Source organism: Convolutriloba macropyga, chromosome 1 (assembly GCF_964194025.1).
Source record: "Convolutriloba macropyga chromosome 1, txConMacr16.3, whole genome shotgun sequence".
Lineage (NCBI taxonomy): Eukaryota > Metazoa > Xenacoelomorpha > Acoela > Convolutidae > Convolutriloba > Convolutriloba macropyga.
The window spans coordinates 82,609,450-82,627,104 of NC_134468.1; the positions used below are offsets into that span (position 1 = coordinate 82,609,450).

At 37.8% G+C, this 17,655-nt stretch overlaps 2 protein-coding genes across 11 annotated transcripts in view; one reads left to right on the forward strand and one right to left on the reverse strand.

Annotated features, from left to right (window-relative positions):
• The window catches only part of LOC142343316 (syntaxin-1A-like), a 383,172-nt gene that overhangs the window by 117,560 nt on the left and 247,957 nt on the right, over positions 1–17,655 (forward strand). The window lies entirely within an intron of this gene.
• The window catches only part of LOC142343268 (uncharacterized), an 84,988-nt gene continuing 76,089 nt past the window's right edge, over positions 8,757–17,655 (reverse strand). For all 10 annotated transcript variants that reach the window (XM_075395119.1, XM_075395136.1, XM_075395064.1 and 7 more), the window contains exons 6-10: positions 17,405–17,566; positions 13,034–13,199; positions 12,698–12,811; positions 11,976–12,116; positions 8,757–10,477 (exon numbers count right to left, since the gene is read on the reverse strand). In XM_075395119.1, coding sequence (XP_075251234.1) covers positions 9,615–10,477; positions 11,976–12,116; positions 12,698–12,811; positions 13,034–13,199; positions 17,405–17,566 — 1,446 coding nt within the window. In that variant the 3' untranslated portion in view covers positions 8,757–9,614. The remainder of the gene's footprint in view (positions 10,478–11,975; positions 12,117–12,697; positions 12,812–13,033; positions 13,200–17,404; positions 17,567–17,655) is intronic.

Sequence of the window (17,655 nt, forward strand, 5' to 3'; positions counted from 1 at the left end):
AAGGCGACCAAAGAGTAAATGGCCAGAGCACGTCAACCTTGTCTTTGCCTCAGATGAAGAGAACATACCCTCATCTTCATGACACAGGCTGATGAAAAGAAAGCGGTTATTCAGTGGGAACGATTCAGTCATTTTAGCAGACTAGTAAACACAATAGCATACGGACGACGGGCATTCAGCAAATACAAACCAGCAACACTTTTAGTCAGTGTTGAAGAAAAAGAAAAAGCAAATGCAATCATCTTCAAACTACTACAACGAGTTTGGTGAAGAGATAAAATCTCTCAAAGTTGACAGCGAAATCACGAAAAGCAGCAAAATTCTACAATTCTCAACCTTCCTGGATGAGGAGGGAATTATTCGTGCCAAAAACAGAATAGGTAGTAACAAAGAAGGGATCGAGGAACATCTACCTCAGCAGGGAATCAGATGGAAGTTCAACCCACCTGCAGCACCCCATTTTGGAGGGGTATGGGAACGGTTGGTCAGAAGTTGCAAGAAAGCAATGATTATAGTCTTGGGGAACAGATCAGTCACAAAAGACGTTCTTTCAACTACGATGTGTTTTGTGGAGTACATATTGAATGCGAGTCCGTTGACTCCCGTCAGTTCAGATGTTAATGACCGAGAAGCACTGACCCATAATCACTTCTTGCTTGGCAATACGAATGTTTGCTTACCATACCTACCATGCGCAGAAGAATTTGTCGACCATCGAAAGCTCTTCCTACAAACTCAAGCCTATGCAAACCTCATTTGGTACAGATTTCGAAAAGAGTATTTGCCAACGTTGAACAACCGGCAAAAGTGGCGATCTACAGCGAACGAAAACGAAAACCGTACAGAAGGCAATTTCGTTTGGTTGATCGAAGACAGTGACAATCGAAGATTTTATAATCTGGTTCGAGTAATGGAGACAGAGTTTAGAAGAGACCAGTGGTGAAGCTCGCTGTGTTACCAAACAGTAAAGATGTTTCATGATGGAAATCAGGCCCGGCTGTGAAGGCCGAGCTTTAATAATTTCCTCAAACATTCATTTCATTAAAACAATTTTATGTCGACATATTTTGTTTCTAAATTTAGTACAACTGTGAACGGGTAAGACGAGCCCGCCAAACGTGCGAACAGGCTGACCGGGTTAAAGTCTTTACAAAACAAGGTCACTAAAACTGCTATAAACCAAAATTGCGGTTTTTACCTGGTAACAGGTTTCAAGACCTATCCGAGAGACTTCGCAAAGTTCAGTTAGGAATCGACAAAAGGAAAATCAGGACAACGAGTCCAAAGCGTCTTCCGATAAAAGGGCAAAGAAAGCAGAGTAGCTAGCAGCTCTAGTCAAGGAATTTAACACCACGATGCGTTTGAGGAAAATTGAATATGATATGAAGCAAAAGGAACTTGATATGGAACTGCACCGTTTGGAAGAAGAAATGACTCTGAAACTGGAATACGAAAAGGAGGCACTTGATGCAAGAGACTCTGGTTCTGAGGATGGTGCAGCGCTTAGTATAGGAAGCCGGTCGCCTTTCAAAAAGTCCAAGGAGCAGGGACGTCTTCGGCTGGCTCGACAAATCAGATAAGTTTACAAACATTAAAGATAGTAGTTTTGATCATACAAGGAACGGGCACGACATTTATCGAGTCAATTTCGATAGAGAAAGCTTACTTAAATCCAGATTCACAAGCGGCGAGCGTTTTAAATTTAACCGTTTACACGGCCGGTTTGAGCGCGATGCACCGAGCAGTAGTAGTCAGCTGCAAAAGTTGAAGTTAAATTCTTTTGACGAAATTCCACTCGAGTGGCCGGAATGTCCGAACATATTTGTAGCGACAGTTCATAGCCGCGCCATACCTAGTTCAGAGAAAATGAGCCACCTGAAAACATTGCTGGCTGGCAAAGCAGGAGCGGCTATAGCAAGTATGGGCTACTCCGGAGATCTATATGGTGAAGCTTGGGCTTTGTTGGAAGGGAGGTTTCGCCGACCTTACCTAATTGTTGAGGCACAACTCAACACTTTGCGAAATCAACAGGCAATCCGAATGCATGATTGAAAAATATTAGTCAGTTATTCAACAGCCATCAGTAACGTAGACAGTGTTCTGAAGCACTACAAATATGAAGGCGACTTGCGATCTAGTGCAACACTGCAAATCGCGATTCAAAAGTTGCCACCTAATCTGAAAGAGAAATGGTAGTTCTATGTAGATGAACTGCATGAGGACCGACCAGATCTCCTGACAAATGGTTATCAAGAATGTCATTCGTTTACGAAGGCATGTCACAGCTCCCAGGGGAACGTAACGAAGATCATCGGAGAAATGCAAACAAAACTAAGCAGTTTTCTAAATCCTCGAATTTTAGTGCGAGTTCAAATGTAAAAGAAGCGCAACCAACCAATAACGATCACTGCCCATTAGCCGATGGAACCCAAAAAAGTTCGGAACTGTCCTTTATTTAAGAAAATAAACATGAATGATCGTTATGCAGCTGTGAGGAAGCAACGCTTATGTTACGGATGTCTGGGAAAAGGACATGCAATCAAAAATTGTAAAGTCAACGCTTGTGGTATAAATGGATTTACCAAAAAGCACAACCGATTGTTACACTCAGAAAACCAAATGGACGAGGGCAATCACGCAGTCAACATGAGCGCAGCAACAATCAGTCAAAGTAGCGAAGTTATGAGCTTTCTTCAGATAGTTCCTGTCTCGATTCAGAGTGGCAGCAACAAATTAAACGCATATGCTTTCCTCGACAGTGGATCAACGGTGTCATTCAACGATCAAAGCGTTAATGAAAGGTTGCGAGCCGAAGGTACCGATGTTACGCTTAAAATAGCCAGTATACACGGAACGAAAGATTTGAAGACAGAAATGGTGTCCATAAAAATAAAGGGACCGCATTCAATTGTACAACCGATCAACGCGTTTGTACACCCGTCAATGTCACTGGGAACCGCAAACTACGACTACAACAATCTAAAGCAAAGCTTCAACCACTTCAACCTTCTCCCTAACAAAACGTTCAACTTGATGGATGTCGGCATCATTCTCGGTCAAGATCCTTACGAGCTACAGAATAAGAACACGAAGTGAACCAATCGCTGCTCTAACAGAATTGGGATGGGTAGTCAGTGGACCCATGACAGGCAAGAGAAGACAAAACATTTGTCATTTCGCCTTCACAGAAGATGTGAAATCGGCTGAGAATATCCAAAAATGGTGGGACATAGAAGCCTGTGCTTCCAAAGTTAACATTGTCAGTCAGTCAATGAAGGAACTCCAGGCACAAAAGATGCTAGAGAGTACGACAAAGTTTACAAGCGAGCGGTACGAAGTGAGAATGCTTTGGAATGAACCAGAGCCCAACATGCCGAAAAATTACAGCTCAGCCTTGTGTCAGCTTCACTCACTGAAGCGAAGATTCCAAGGGGACTCAAAACTAAAAAAAACTGTATCAATAGTCGATAGATACAGACGTAGAGAAGGGATTCGTAAAGAAGTTGGACAAGTCCGAAGTGAAAGGCACTTTCGGGAATGAATGGTATTTGCCACACCATCCCGAGCTAAACCCGAACCAGCCTGGCAAAGTGAGACGTGTTTGCAATGCTGCATCAGGATACAAAGGGGTATGCCTAAATGACAAGCTACTAGCAGGGCCTGATCTACTGCATGGTTTGATTGGAACGTTTTCAGATTTCGTTCAAGACCAGTAGCCCTAACAGCAGATATCGAATCAATGTTTCTGCAAGTGCAAGTTCCCGAGCAGGATAGAAGTTGCTTGAGGTTTCTATGGCGTCCTAGAACTAAAGAAACTGTTCAAACATACGAATATTGGCGTCACGTGTTTGTAGCTACGAGTTCTCTAACTTGTGCAAACTGTGCTCTCAAACGAGTTGGACTCGATAACGAAGAAGTGATCCAATTGCATCAAAAACAATACAAAACAGCTTTTACATGTACGAATTCATCAAATCAGTAGAAACCCCCTGAAGAAGCAATCGAAGTCTTCAGTCAGTTGCAACATCTTCTTTCGCAGCATAGATTTCCACTCACAAAGTGGATAAGCAACAGCGATGAGGTTTGCAAAGCAATCCCAATCGATTCGAAATCAAACAGCAACACGAAGCAAGTCGAAGTGGAATCCAATACAGAGAGATCCTCAGTGCTTGGACTACAATGGACTGTTACTGATGATAGTCTTCAAGTCTGCCGAGGTGCCAACAAGGAAGTTGAAGCCCCTATAACCCAGAGGAAGATTCTGTCACTGGTATCTTCTGTATTTGACCCGATCGTATTGCTTGCTCCGTTCAGTGTTCACATGAGAGGACTTCTGAAAGGCATCTGGACTAAGAATGGACAACATTGGGACAACGAAGTAAGTGGAACCTGGTGACGAAGCCGATTTTCTGAGATGGGAACAACAACTTCCAATTGTAGCTGAAACAAGCATCGATAGAAGATACTTCAACAGAGAGATGGATAAAATTGAACTTCATGAGATTGCTGAAGCATCTGAAGACACGTTGTTTGCAGTGGCCAATCTAAGTTCACAGTCAAAAAAATACTCAGCTGACTTAGCTTTTGTCATTGGAAAATGCAGAGTGGCACTGATGAGGATCTTTCGATACCTTGATTGGAATTACAAGCGGCAGTCATGGCAGTGAGGTTGAAAGAAAGATAGTCAAGGAACATGAAATGAAGATAAATAGTCGAAGTTTTTGGTCAGACTCAACTACAGTATTGCAGTGGATACACAGTTCCCATCGTAAGCAACAAATGTTTTTGGCCAACCGAGTAGCTAAGATACTGGATACAACTGATGTTTCACAGTGGAAACATGTGAGCGGTATCGACAACCCAGCGGACATTGGCAGCAGAGCAATCAACATTGGGGAACTCAAGAGAAGTGAGTGGCTTATTGGGCCGGCCTGGTTAAGGCGACCACAGAGTGAATGGCCAGAGTAAGTCAACCTTGTCTTTGCCTCAGATGAAGAGAACATACCCTCATCAGTTTTCATGACACAGGCTGATGAAAAAAGCGGTTATTCAGTGGAAACGATTCAGTCATTTCAACAGACTAGTAAACACAATAGCATACGTACAACGGGCATCCAGCAAATACAAACCAGCAACAATTTTAGTCAGTGTTGAAGAAAAAGAAAAAGCAAATGCAATCACATTCAAGTTACTACAACAATAACAGTTTGATGAAGATATGAAATCTCTCAAAGTTGAAAGGGAAATCCCAAAAGGCAGCGAAATTCTACAATTCTCACCCTTCCTGGATGAGGAAGGACTTATTCGTGCCAAAGGCTGAATAGGTAAAAGTCATTTAAACTTCAACGCAAAACATCCAAGATTGCTAAATTGGAAACATCATGCAGTTGAATTGTTCTTGGAAAACGAGCACAAGAACAACCAACACAAAGGCACAGAGCATGTCAGAAACATTGTTCAGCAGACGATATGGATCCTAGGCATACGAAACGCCTTGCGATCAATCGAGAACAAGTGTCTTACTTTCAGAAAAGGCAGAGCACAAACGAAAACTCCAGTAATGGCAGATCTACCCGGAGAGCGGTTAGATGCTTCAACAGCCTTTACAAAGGTTGGAGTTGACTAATTTGGCCGTTTAACTGTGAAAATTGGGCGGAGAAACCAAAAGCGTTGGAGTTCTCTGTTCACTTGTCTAACTGTGAGAGCAGTGCACATAGAACTGGTACCCAAATTAGACACGGATAGCTGTCTCAATGCAATGACGCGATTTATTGCACGAAGAGGCAAACCCATTACAATCATCAGCGACAACGGGACAAACTTTGTTGGAGCTGAACGAGAGTTTGCAGAGTATGTTGCTGCATGGAACAAAGAAGGGATCGAGGAACATCTACCTCAGCCGGGAATCAGATGGAAGTTCAACCCACCCGCAGCACCCCACTTTGGAAGGGTATGGGAACGGTTGGTCAGAAGTTGCAAGAAAGCAATGATTATAGTCTTGGGGAACAGATCAGTCACAGAAGACGTTCTTTCAACTACGATGTGTATTGTGGAGCAAACATTGAATGCGACTCCGTTGACTCCCGTCAGTTCAGATGTCAATGACCTAGAAGCACTAACCCCTAATCATTTCTCGCTTGGCAATACGAATGTTTGCTTACCATACCTACCATGCGCAGAAGAATTTGTCGATCATCGAAAGCTATTCCGACAAACTCAAGCCTATGCAAACCTCATTTGGCACAGATTTCGAAAAGAGTATTTGCCAACGTTGAACAACCGGCAAAAGTGGCGATTTACAGCGAACGAAAACGAAAACCGTACAGAAGGCAATTTGGTTGATCGAAGACAGTGACAATCGAAGATTTTATAGTCTGGTTCGAGTAATGGAGACAGAGTTTGAAAGAGACCAGTGGTGAAGCTCGCTCCTGTGTTACCAAACAGTAAAGATGTTTCATGATGGAAATCAGGCCCGGCTGTGAAGGCCGAGCGTTAACAATTTCCTCAAACATTCATTTCATTAAAACAATTTTATGTCGACATATTTTGCTTCTAAATTTAATATAACTGTAAACGGGTGAGACGAGCCCGCCAAACGTGCGAACAGGCTCACCGGGTTAAATTCTTTACAAAACAAGGTCACTAAAACTGCTATAAACCAAAATTGCTGTTTATACCTGCTAACAACAAAATGTTAGTTTGATGTTTCAAAAAATCACAGCTGCTGCCATTTATACAGAAGTGAAGTGAAAGAACTAAGTCTCGTGAAACTCCGCATTGGTCTGATTCCACACACTTCAAAACTTAACAAAAGTAATGTTTGTGTGTCGCAGATTTGGTCTCGAAGGTTTGAGTAACTTGAGAGAAAGGAAATTAAAGAACCTCTGATAGCTGAACGTTAGGGTGACAAAAATTCCTCTTCTTTGACCAGACGAACGACCTATAATCATTTCGTTGAAAGTAGTAGGCGGTGAAAGATAGATTATCAGTTCACAGTCTTGAGTTTTCCCAACCAAAAACCTAGATGCTACGTCGTCTCTATGGCTTCGGCCCCAGTGACTAACGAAGGACCTCCGTTTTGACCAACGATTCAAGTCCGCTTAAGGCAAAAGACGGGTTCTCCTCTGTGAGTTGTGTTCTATTCTGAAACCGAATGTACCCCCCTTAAATTCGTTTATAAACATAAACAGTGAGCAACCTATAGGGACACAAATTTGATTTAACCAAAACTCAAGAAAAATTATTTGATCATTTGATTGGAGTTTACTGAGTAGTTCCAGCAATTGAATTTATTATTCAGCAAAGCTGAACGATTAGTTATTTGGAATAATAAAACAACGTTTAATGCAACGGTAATTTACAGAATAGCGGATATAAAGTGACAAAAGCGAACTGCACAACTTAGTATCTCGATAGCCTTTAAACCGCTAATAACGAACTGGGCGGTATACAGCTTTCCTTGTAATTGATAGGAAAGCAGCCGCTACAGTCACAAAACGGCTCTAAATGTTGACAACGGTGGAAAATCAAAAATTACGAAAGGTTCGAAATTGCCTATTGTTTTCTATGTAACTCTTGCTAAGGACTTTTATTTTGCCCTGTACAGACTCCTGCGAGCCGTCTTGTTTTCTTTATTGACAAAATTTTGGGCTAACAAGATTTCTGGGCTATGTCGTTCAAAATAACTATATCTTTTAAAACTGATAAAATTAAAACTCCCCGGTCATTTTTTATACGAAGCTGCTTTGAGAACTGCTTTTTTTTGAAAAAATATGAAGGAACGAAAAGTGTATTTTGAGAATTAGGAGAAAACGAATAAACTTCTATGTAACATGTATAATGTATGTATGTATGTTTGTATGTGTATTGTGTATGTATGTATATCCCTGAGAAAGAAAGAAATAAGCATCAACACCTATCACAAAAGCGTCCACTTATTTTGATTCATTCCATAGTAGGAGTTAGTACAACTTGAAGTAAATAACAACAAAACAAACAAACAAACAACAATTAAAACCCAGTGAAACGAAACCTTCACGTTATTGATAATAAGATCTTGATACGATTCTTGGTTATAAAACAGTAATAGAATAATTTATAACTTTGGTTCCTGCGTAATCGCAGCGGAACAGCATCAGGCGACTTCGACCTGTTCTCAGCTGCTCTTTTTCTTATTAATATGTTTACAATTCTGCAAGATCTTTTATGTTTTTCGGTAATTATGTATTTAACAAAAATATTTTGCAAATTTTAATAGGCTAAGATTTATCACAAAAACTTAGCTCGACAACGTCTCAATAAGGCACCTTAATTTTGAAACAAAATAATCTGACATTTGTTTATCGGTTGTTATTATTGTTGTTGTTGTCGTTGTTTGTTTGTTGCTACTTGGGAAAAGTGAAGTTTTCCTTGTGGAAAACAGAAACAGCTGATCATGTACACTCAATATATATATATATATATATATAGAACAGAACAGCGAGGAGAGAGAAAAGTGAGAGGGGCGAGTTAGGGGGGGGGGGGGGGGTGATTTTGAGGCAGACAGATAATGATGAAAAGGGTCAAAGGTCAACTTAGTTAGCAAAAACCGCACTGTTTCCTGTTTTGCCGTGACAGAATAAAAAAACCGTATTTTTTAATGTTATTGATGTTCCATGATCGACATCTAACTAACCATTATAATAGTATGCTTTTGTTAAATGAACAAATTCAACAAATCGAATAAAACACTTTTTAATAATTTTTTTGCCGGCGGATAATTATTCCAGTAAATGTGTTCACAGGGGGGGGTGGAGGAAACAGTTATGAGGAGCGAGTAAGGAACGAGGTCAGAACTAACTAGTTATAGTAATAGTACTAAAGATAGTTAACCCTATCTATTTATAACACCAACTGCCTAACAAATACCAGATACAAAATGAAGGCATCCAAAAATCACTACTTCGAACCAGCTTTTAAAAATAACAAAATTGTTCAAATTTTCTGGAAAAATCTGGTTCTAAGTGCATGATTGCGAAACATGATATTCAAAAATAGAAAGCCACATTTTAAAGCATGAATAACTAAACATAGTAAGCGCATAGAGCGTACGCTTTATCGTGATAGATAGAAAGAAAGCAAATAACTTCTAACTCCAAAGGAAATATACAAAATCAGCAAAGTATGGAATACTCCTGAAAATATTAAACTTGTCTCAACAAAAAAATAGCCGCAATTTCTTATTTAAAAATTGTAATATAAACAGCACTTAACCGTAAAATATGAGAGAGTTATCAAAATTTGGCTAATTCGTCAATTGTTAACTTTAAACAATGCTAAAATATGAAGTTCACTTGGAACCGAACTCCAATATTTGGAAAGATTTTCTTTACCATAAAAGGAAAGGTCATTTATTCTCATAAAATTGTTGTTCTATTTATATAGCAACTTGTTAAGGCATTTCGGTGATGAAAATGATTGCATAGTAAGGTGAAGATAAGATAAAGAAAGTTTTTTTGTCAAGTCAACTTATGTTTCGAACATCGCAGACTAGTTATAACAAAAATAGTTTAGTATGGAACACATCAAATAAGTTTCAAAATTGTGTCATATTTCTAATCTATTACGCAACAACATTATGTAACAATCGTCATAGTTGGTGACGTAATGTTTTGCGGAGGTGACGGAAGCGGTGACGGAATTTCCGACTTTTCTGGTAAGTTATCTGAACCGTTGCTAGTGGTCAAGTCCAAAATTTCCGAATCGGAAAATCCTGCAACGTCATTGGTTGGAATTTGTTTGTCGGAATTATGAGTTGAGTCAGTCAATGACGCAATCGTCATGTCGTGTTCGTCCGAATCCATCATTTCGTCATCTGAATCATCGTCGTCGGAATTGATAAGTACGTCATCATCGCCTAGTTGCATTTCGTAATCATCCTCGTCAATTTGTTCACTTTTTACTATCTGATCGGCGGACATGTTCAGCGGTTTCAAAAAGTCTTTCAAATCTTTGCTCGAAAGAGACGAAATTGGATATTTTGACGAAAAAATTCTTCGGCTGAGACCTAAACCAAAGTCGTTGCTTTTTGCGGACGATGCCAGACCCTGGTCGTCAACAAACGCAATTGGCGAGTTCTGTGTTGACGAGAAGCTAGGGGGTTCAGAAAACGGAGTCACTCGGCTATTGTTACTGCTGCTGTCGACTCTCGTTTTGCTCTCGGATTTCGAGTCGTCCGAAGGAGAACCCGAATCACTCTCTGGTTCCTGAGACGTGCCCAGGTCTAACTTGGGAGTGGCGGACGAACTTGAAAAGGACCCGAGAGGCGAATCCTTTTCTGGGCTTTCGCTTCCGGATCCGAGGGAAATTTTGGCTGGGTCCATTGAAATTGGGAAGCTAAGTCCGTTGAAAGTGGGAAGAGAGGGTCTGGGCGGACCGGGTGGGGGGATTTTGTAGCCCAAGGGGACAGGATGTTGACGCATGTGAATTGCCAGGTTTACTAAAAATGAACAACACTTCAAAAATAAACATCTTCAAACATTTATCAAAAGCTCATAAAATCGAGGTCGGTGAGTTTTCATTTTCAAATTTTTGTTCAAAGAGAAGTTGATTTTGCTCAGAGTTTTAAACTTGAAGTTACAAAATGAACAGAGAACAGATGATAAAAACTGTTTTGAATTGAGCTGCCTTTGTTGGAAAAATTGGGAAGCATCACAACATAAAATGTCAACAATCAATAACTACTCTGGGAAAAATCTTACTTTTATTCTTTTTCCATTCAAAACAAACATCAATTTTGACTGAATCAATAAATTTTTAGAAATTTTCGTCTTTTGAAATTGAAAACTTGTGATTGTAATAACATGACAAAAACTATTTTCTTTTCATTATTGTCAATGAAAGACAAAAGCTGCTACAGATAAACTAGTGCTAAACAGCGCTGTAAATAATCGCAAATTGTGTACAAACAAAAATAAACAAAAGTCTATAAAAGTAAACAAATGATAGATTTGTGGGAAAACAGGGATATAATTCTGAAATTTAGCCCAACTTTGGCTCTCGGCTTTCCCTTATCTCCCGAAAGAGTGCCTGCTATCCCAATTAATTTAGAATCATTAAAACTGGAGTTGAAAGCGAGCTAGGCGGAACTTCGGGCTAGCGGTGACACTTCAAGCAAGCTACAGTTTTGATCATGTTGTTTCTTCTTTTGTTCAAATTAACAACAATCAATACGAGTGAACAAAAGCAAACAATTTGTTTATTGTTTAGCGGTACAGTTGTGAATGGAAGATGGGATACAAAAAAGAGCCAACCGATCTTTTTAGGAATTTTTTAATATCTGAAATGACACACGGCTGAATGTACGCTTTCATAAATTTATAATGATCAGAAACTATAAATAAAAGTATTTACTTGTGAAACTAGAAAAAAAAATCCAGAAAATAATCTGCTTAAACTCACGCATAAGGATGACAACACGCATAAACCCAATATTTTTGCAAAAACTTCATCTTAAATTTACCCAGATATAAATGATGTCAGAATATATTTGCATTAGAAGTGCCAAAAATTAAAGCTAGTAGTGAAAATTTAGTCACTAATACTATTGAAATATAATTGAAAATTTAGTCAATCAACAGCTTTAGCAATAGAGAAGAAAGTGAAAAGGTTTGAAAAAAAATTATCAAAACTTTTTTTGAATTGTTGAAAAAATATTCATCAGAGTATTAATTTTTTTTAAATAAGTTAATTTTTTTAAAATTAAATTAATTTGATTGACAATTAACTTGGTTATCATAACTATGGTAATCAACACAACAGCTCAACAGTTCAATAAACAAATATCAGCAGCACATTTCCTTTTTCCACACGTGAAGTAATCCCCTCTTGTAATTTATTTTCGTTTTCTCCACTTTAGCCAGGTGAGAACAAAAACTTGCGATTTGAGGAACTAATAAACAAGTTAATAAAGTAAAAAAAATGTGAAGTTAATTTACCTTTTCTGGCGCACTGGAAATTGCAGAACTGGCAGGAGTAAATTTTGTCAATTGCAGTGTGACTTCTCTTTTTGTGCTTTTCCAGTCCATACGGACTACTGGCCAGAAAGCCACACTCCTCACACATGTACGGCACGTCACCTAAAAAACAGGTACGTAAGAATGAAAGCTTACATGACAAACGTAGTTTAAAAAATAACACTGAATTCCGAGCTAGAATCAAATAATAAATTGGGGTCGTTCCCATTATAACCCCCCGCCAGCTTTGTGGTCAGATAACGTATAGCCCCCCTCCCCAATAATGTTAATTATACCATAATGTGGGGCTATAATTTCGTGGGGGGCTATAATGGGAAAGACTCATAAATTGTTATAATTCAAAACTCGGCAGTGTAAATGTTTACAGTAATTGTGAATGATCAATGGATTAAAACTATTAAATTACGTGGAAAACAAAAATAAAAAATCTTTGGAATCACAGGCAACAAACACATCGAATTCAAAAGTGTTAGTCCGAAAAATAACAATATACGACATCAGAATAAAACACAAAAATTTGGTTAATTTACGGAACAAAACTAGGCACATGAAGTAAGTTATCCTGTCTCAATTAGTATATTTTGTGGTGGTCTGTTGTAATTCGAAGGAATTATCCATGTTTTGTTTTCACGAGGTAATTTTACGAGTGTGGGAATTGTAGATAACAGGTAAGTTATACTCACGTTTGAGAGGGTCACTGCTCAGCAGTCCATTAGTATCTGATCGACCTCTAAATTCACCCGCCGCTCCCCCTCTCATCATAGCATCCGCCGACATTAAAGGGAAGGCACGGTGGTCTGAAAAATTAGAAAAAGTCAAATTAAAACATCAGATGAAAAACATTTAAGGTTAATGCGGAAAATAAATAAATTCTGTATCACGGAAAACAACAATTGAATTCCGAAAGTGGTGAAAAGTCGACCTCGTAGAGGTTCGAACCCGAGAGACCTCCAGGATAGCAGGCACATATCGTAACCACTAAGCTACACTATCTTTAAGTAAAGGTATAGTAAAGGTACCTTCTGGCATTTCTCGGTTGTGTTTTTTGATGTAGTGTTTCTGCAAGTCTTTCATGTCCCCTGCACCGTATCTGCAGATCCTGCAAAAGAACTGTTTCTCCAAGTGTCTCTTGAAGTGAAGCTTCAGGTTGTCTTTCCGACTGCATCGATAGTCACACTTTTCACACTGAAACACGACATTTGCCAATGTCAATCGTTAACTTACAATGGATCTTTTTCCAACTACGAACGTCAAACTTACTAACAGCAGAGATCCCTAACTTCTTTTGGATTTAATTAACTTAAATTGCAATAACAACAGTTAAATAACTTATTGATTAAATAAATTGTTAACGCACGATGAATGCTGCAAAAGTAGCTGAAAACTGTTTCAGGACAAGCATTTTAAAACTGATTTTTTTTAAAGGATTGACTGCTTTCACCTTTGCATTGTTAACCAAACTAAAATAAGACGCCATTATAATGTTATGACTTGTTGTAACTGCCCGATAAATACTACGAAAATCTGAAACAGTGGCTGAACTCCCCTTTGAGATAAGATTAAGGTTTGTGCAACTCTTTTCTCACCACTATTGCTGCAAAAAATGACATCAAAAATGACGGAAAAACTAGTTTAATCAATTACACAGGACAAAGCTAGGTAACCTTTTTAATGATTCCCACCATTACCACAGTTTTTATTGTCCCAGTGAAGTCATTCAACAACTCGGCTTGGCCTTGGAGTTTGAAAATTTCTCGATGGCGATAAAAAAAACCGCGTGTTAATATTTATTTAAAACATTCCATTGCCTAAAAAATTGAATACGGGACGCCTAGTAGTTAAATGCTTCAGAAAACGGCTTTTTTCTGTTATCGACACCGCCCAGCCTTATATAGCCAGTCTATTTGCACCCCCTCCAAATATGTAATCTTTGGTCCCTAGAAATCCCTTATTTCAGTCATAATTAATTGCCGGTACCGGTAGACAAATGGATGAATTTTTGTTTCCTGTTGTCAAATAAATTAGTGCCATAAAGCTATTCTTGTGAAAGAAAAGCGTAAAAATTCTAAAATTCTAAAAACTCGCATTACTTTTTGTCTGCTTGCATTATAAGCAAAGAAAGTCAATTACCGTATAATTCTTAATTTCAAATCTTCGCGGCATAATTAAATTGTAAATGCCGTTTGTATATCAATGTATATGTAAGCGTATGAAATGCAACTAATATGCTATAGCATGTATAAGTTGGGGGTGCAAATGGACGGGGGGGGGGGGCAAAACAGAAACGAGCCCAGAAAACAGCAAGAAGAAAAAAGACTTCTTGAGTTAAGCACATTGTTAATCACACAGCAGAATTTCTCAATGCCAGAGTTAATCATTTTAAATACAATGCTAAGACTGATGCTGTGATTACCAACCTGTCACTTATCATACATCTGATCGTGAATTCGGATGGAATTAATGCGTAGCCTATCCATTAAATTCTTTTGTTTTAATTTCACTTTATTTTTTGCATTGACCGATGTTTTGAGCTAAATAGGTTGTCTTAGATAAGGGATAAAGAATTTTAAATTATATCAGTTTATAAAACTTCAGAAACAAGTTATATTTTATTATAAAACTTAAAAATCGTCTATAGACCACAATTTTGTGCCGATTTTTTTAGACCTCAGTTTACAACTCGCTGTAATCGGTGAATTGCTGTTTTCACTTTTATTATATCTGCAAAAAATTGCGACCAAACAGTCAAGAAAAGCTGGACAAAGATCTTAGGTGAAATTTTAGAAAATCACAGAAAGAGATGGTATCAAATTTATTTCGTACAAAAAATCCATTCATTTTAATTATATCGATGAATCAACATACCAACTCAATTTGGTGGTACTCTTGTCTTCTTAGCCCTCTAAAAACCCCTTTTAGGTGCACTCAATTTACATTTATTTAGCTTATTTAATCAAATCGTCAAAATGTATGATAAAGTTTTCAAAAACCTCTGCGCAATAAATTTCATATATACTATCAGTTTGAAGACATGGGTTGAATTTGTTGAACTCGTAGACAAGAAAGCCTTTTGAAAACACCCATGTTCATTAAACAGACTCATTTTTATAAAAAGGCCATCATTTTTCATTTTTGACCTACATCTTTTGAATGAACACGTTGTTTATGATTTGAAAACTGTATAAGAAAAAAAGTTTCGTCATCAAATTTGAGAAATTTTCATTCTATGGTGTCTCTGATTTTTTTCGAGGACTAACATGTATAACAATCTTTATCCCGAAAAATTAACTACCAAGATAAAAGCCCCAGAGCATTCTTAATTTTTTGATCAATAAAAATTCATACAGCCCTAATAAACACACCTTTGAAAATGAGAGTTAATGGTAAAAAAAATTTTAAGATCTTATAGATTGGGAATGCATTTGTAGATAATGATGTGCGTTTCATGTGTCTCAAATTAATTCTAGTTTGTGCATATTTCTTATCAATTTACTTTATAGAGAATTATGAAAAAACAACTCAAATTATCTCTCATTTTCGTGTTTGTTGTTGTCTTTGGTAGTTGCATTTGGCTGTATCTAGTATAGTGTTTATAGATGATAGCTGCTGAGCACAGCTAAGGAGGGGTTGTGCGAATGTTACTTTCTCTGATATAGTGTCTCTACAATCGCAATGCGTAGACACCGCAGCGCCATCTCTCGCAGATTGAAGCCTCTTAAGAGAGCAGAATCGAAACATCTTCTTTTCATCACATTAAAACAGACTCTAATCCCGGTTTCATAACGAGGTACTACCTCACTCAACACCACCTCTTTTCTCTCTCTAGCACACTCTCTTGCCCAACTGTCCCGCTTAGCCGAAATGCTTATAAGTTGCAAGTTGGGCTAACGGGCTAACTAACATTCCTGCTTAGGTTCGGGGATGGCGCCCATATCGCGACCGTTACCCCCCCCCTTTTTACCCAGAATTACGGGTTGTTCGATTGAGGTCTGCCGGTAAATGCCAGATAAAAACTCATAACTCCCGCTCGTTAGATGACATAAATATAGGGCGATAAAAAGCTGACTTAGAAAATGGTGTTTTTCAAATGCTTGATCAGATTTTCACTTTTTCAAAATCAGAAAAGATAAAAACGATCGAAAATTTTAAAACAAAGCTTCACCAAAATGCAAAATATTTCTAAAAATTAAGCTCGAAAAAATATTTTTTAAAACACAACTTTAAAGCACAACAACGCTCATTTTAAATTGGTTTAGAACTTGTTCATAAAAACTTGTTCATTAAATCATTCTATTCAATAGCAATTAAATTTGACTTTTCCGAGAAATCTCTCGAATTTGATATCAATCAGACTTGAAACAATACTATTCGACTAAGTTTGATGTAGGCTTAGCGGTACCAATTGTCTCTCGCAAAAAATGCCTGTGTGAACACTAGTAAACACTGATTTAATACTACTTAATGAGGGCTTCAAAATAAGGTAATTTAAGTCAGTTCTCTCTTTTCTACAAATGCTCACAGCCTGGATTGTTTTTGTTTTGTTTTGTATTCTCAAGTTGCAGTTTTGCACAACAATTAACAGCAATTCACAAATACAATTTAGCGATAGAAAGTGCCGCTTGAGCTAAACAATGGAGAAAATTGGGTACCCGAAATGTTATCCATACAAAGGAAAAATTATAACTTACTGTTCCTTTTGTAATTTCCGCGTAGGAAAATTTAGTTAAAAAGCTAATTAGAAGCTCTTTGAAGTTAAAAGCTGTTCCAGGAAAAGATACTTCGATGAATACTATGATAAAAATGTCTGAAGTGATGGTCTAGACTGAAGATTTGGAATTTTGGGAAAATTTTTGGGATTTTGCTGATAGTGTTTTCCCCCACCTGATTTTTTGAGCAAGATATATAGCTGACAACAGCTTCACTTTGCCCATAAAATTACATCATAATTGATTTACAGAATTAAAAGAAAATGCATAATAAGTTTTTTAGACTGATCTCAAAAAAATTCTCTACTTATTGCTAAAAATGTTGCACCAAATTTTGCATTCATTCTTGAGAATTTTTTCCGCTAAAAAACTAATTACATATTTTTTTCAGCCAAATTATTTAATGAAATCATTCAATTCGTGATATCAGAAACAATTAAACTTTGGAAACTTTAACATGCTTTGACGAACAAAGTTATGTGTATAAGACAACGATAGCGTTGGTCGTGATAGCAATTGGTAGTAAAATTTGGGGTGGTTTACCGAACAGATAGATATAGGATTATTTTCAACACAGTCTCGATTTAAGATTTAAAAAAGCTTTGAGAATTAATTAAAAGGTGTATTTTCTGAGCGGTAGAGACCAGCCCAAATTTTACAACTTGAAATTACAGATTTGCTAACTTTGAATGGTTTTTCGCCTGTGTGGGTGCGTCTATGTTGGACTATCTTCTGGAGTGTCCGGAGTCCAGTTCCACAGATGTCACAGATGAAGTCCTGGCCCACTTTGTGAGACTTCATATGTTCCTCTAACATGTCTCGGTTCACAAATGTCGCGTGACAGATCTAAACATCAAATTTTTTCATTAAATCAAAAAATTTTTATCATAAATAAAATATTAAATTTATCTGAATCTACTCTATTTCGGTTCCCC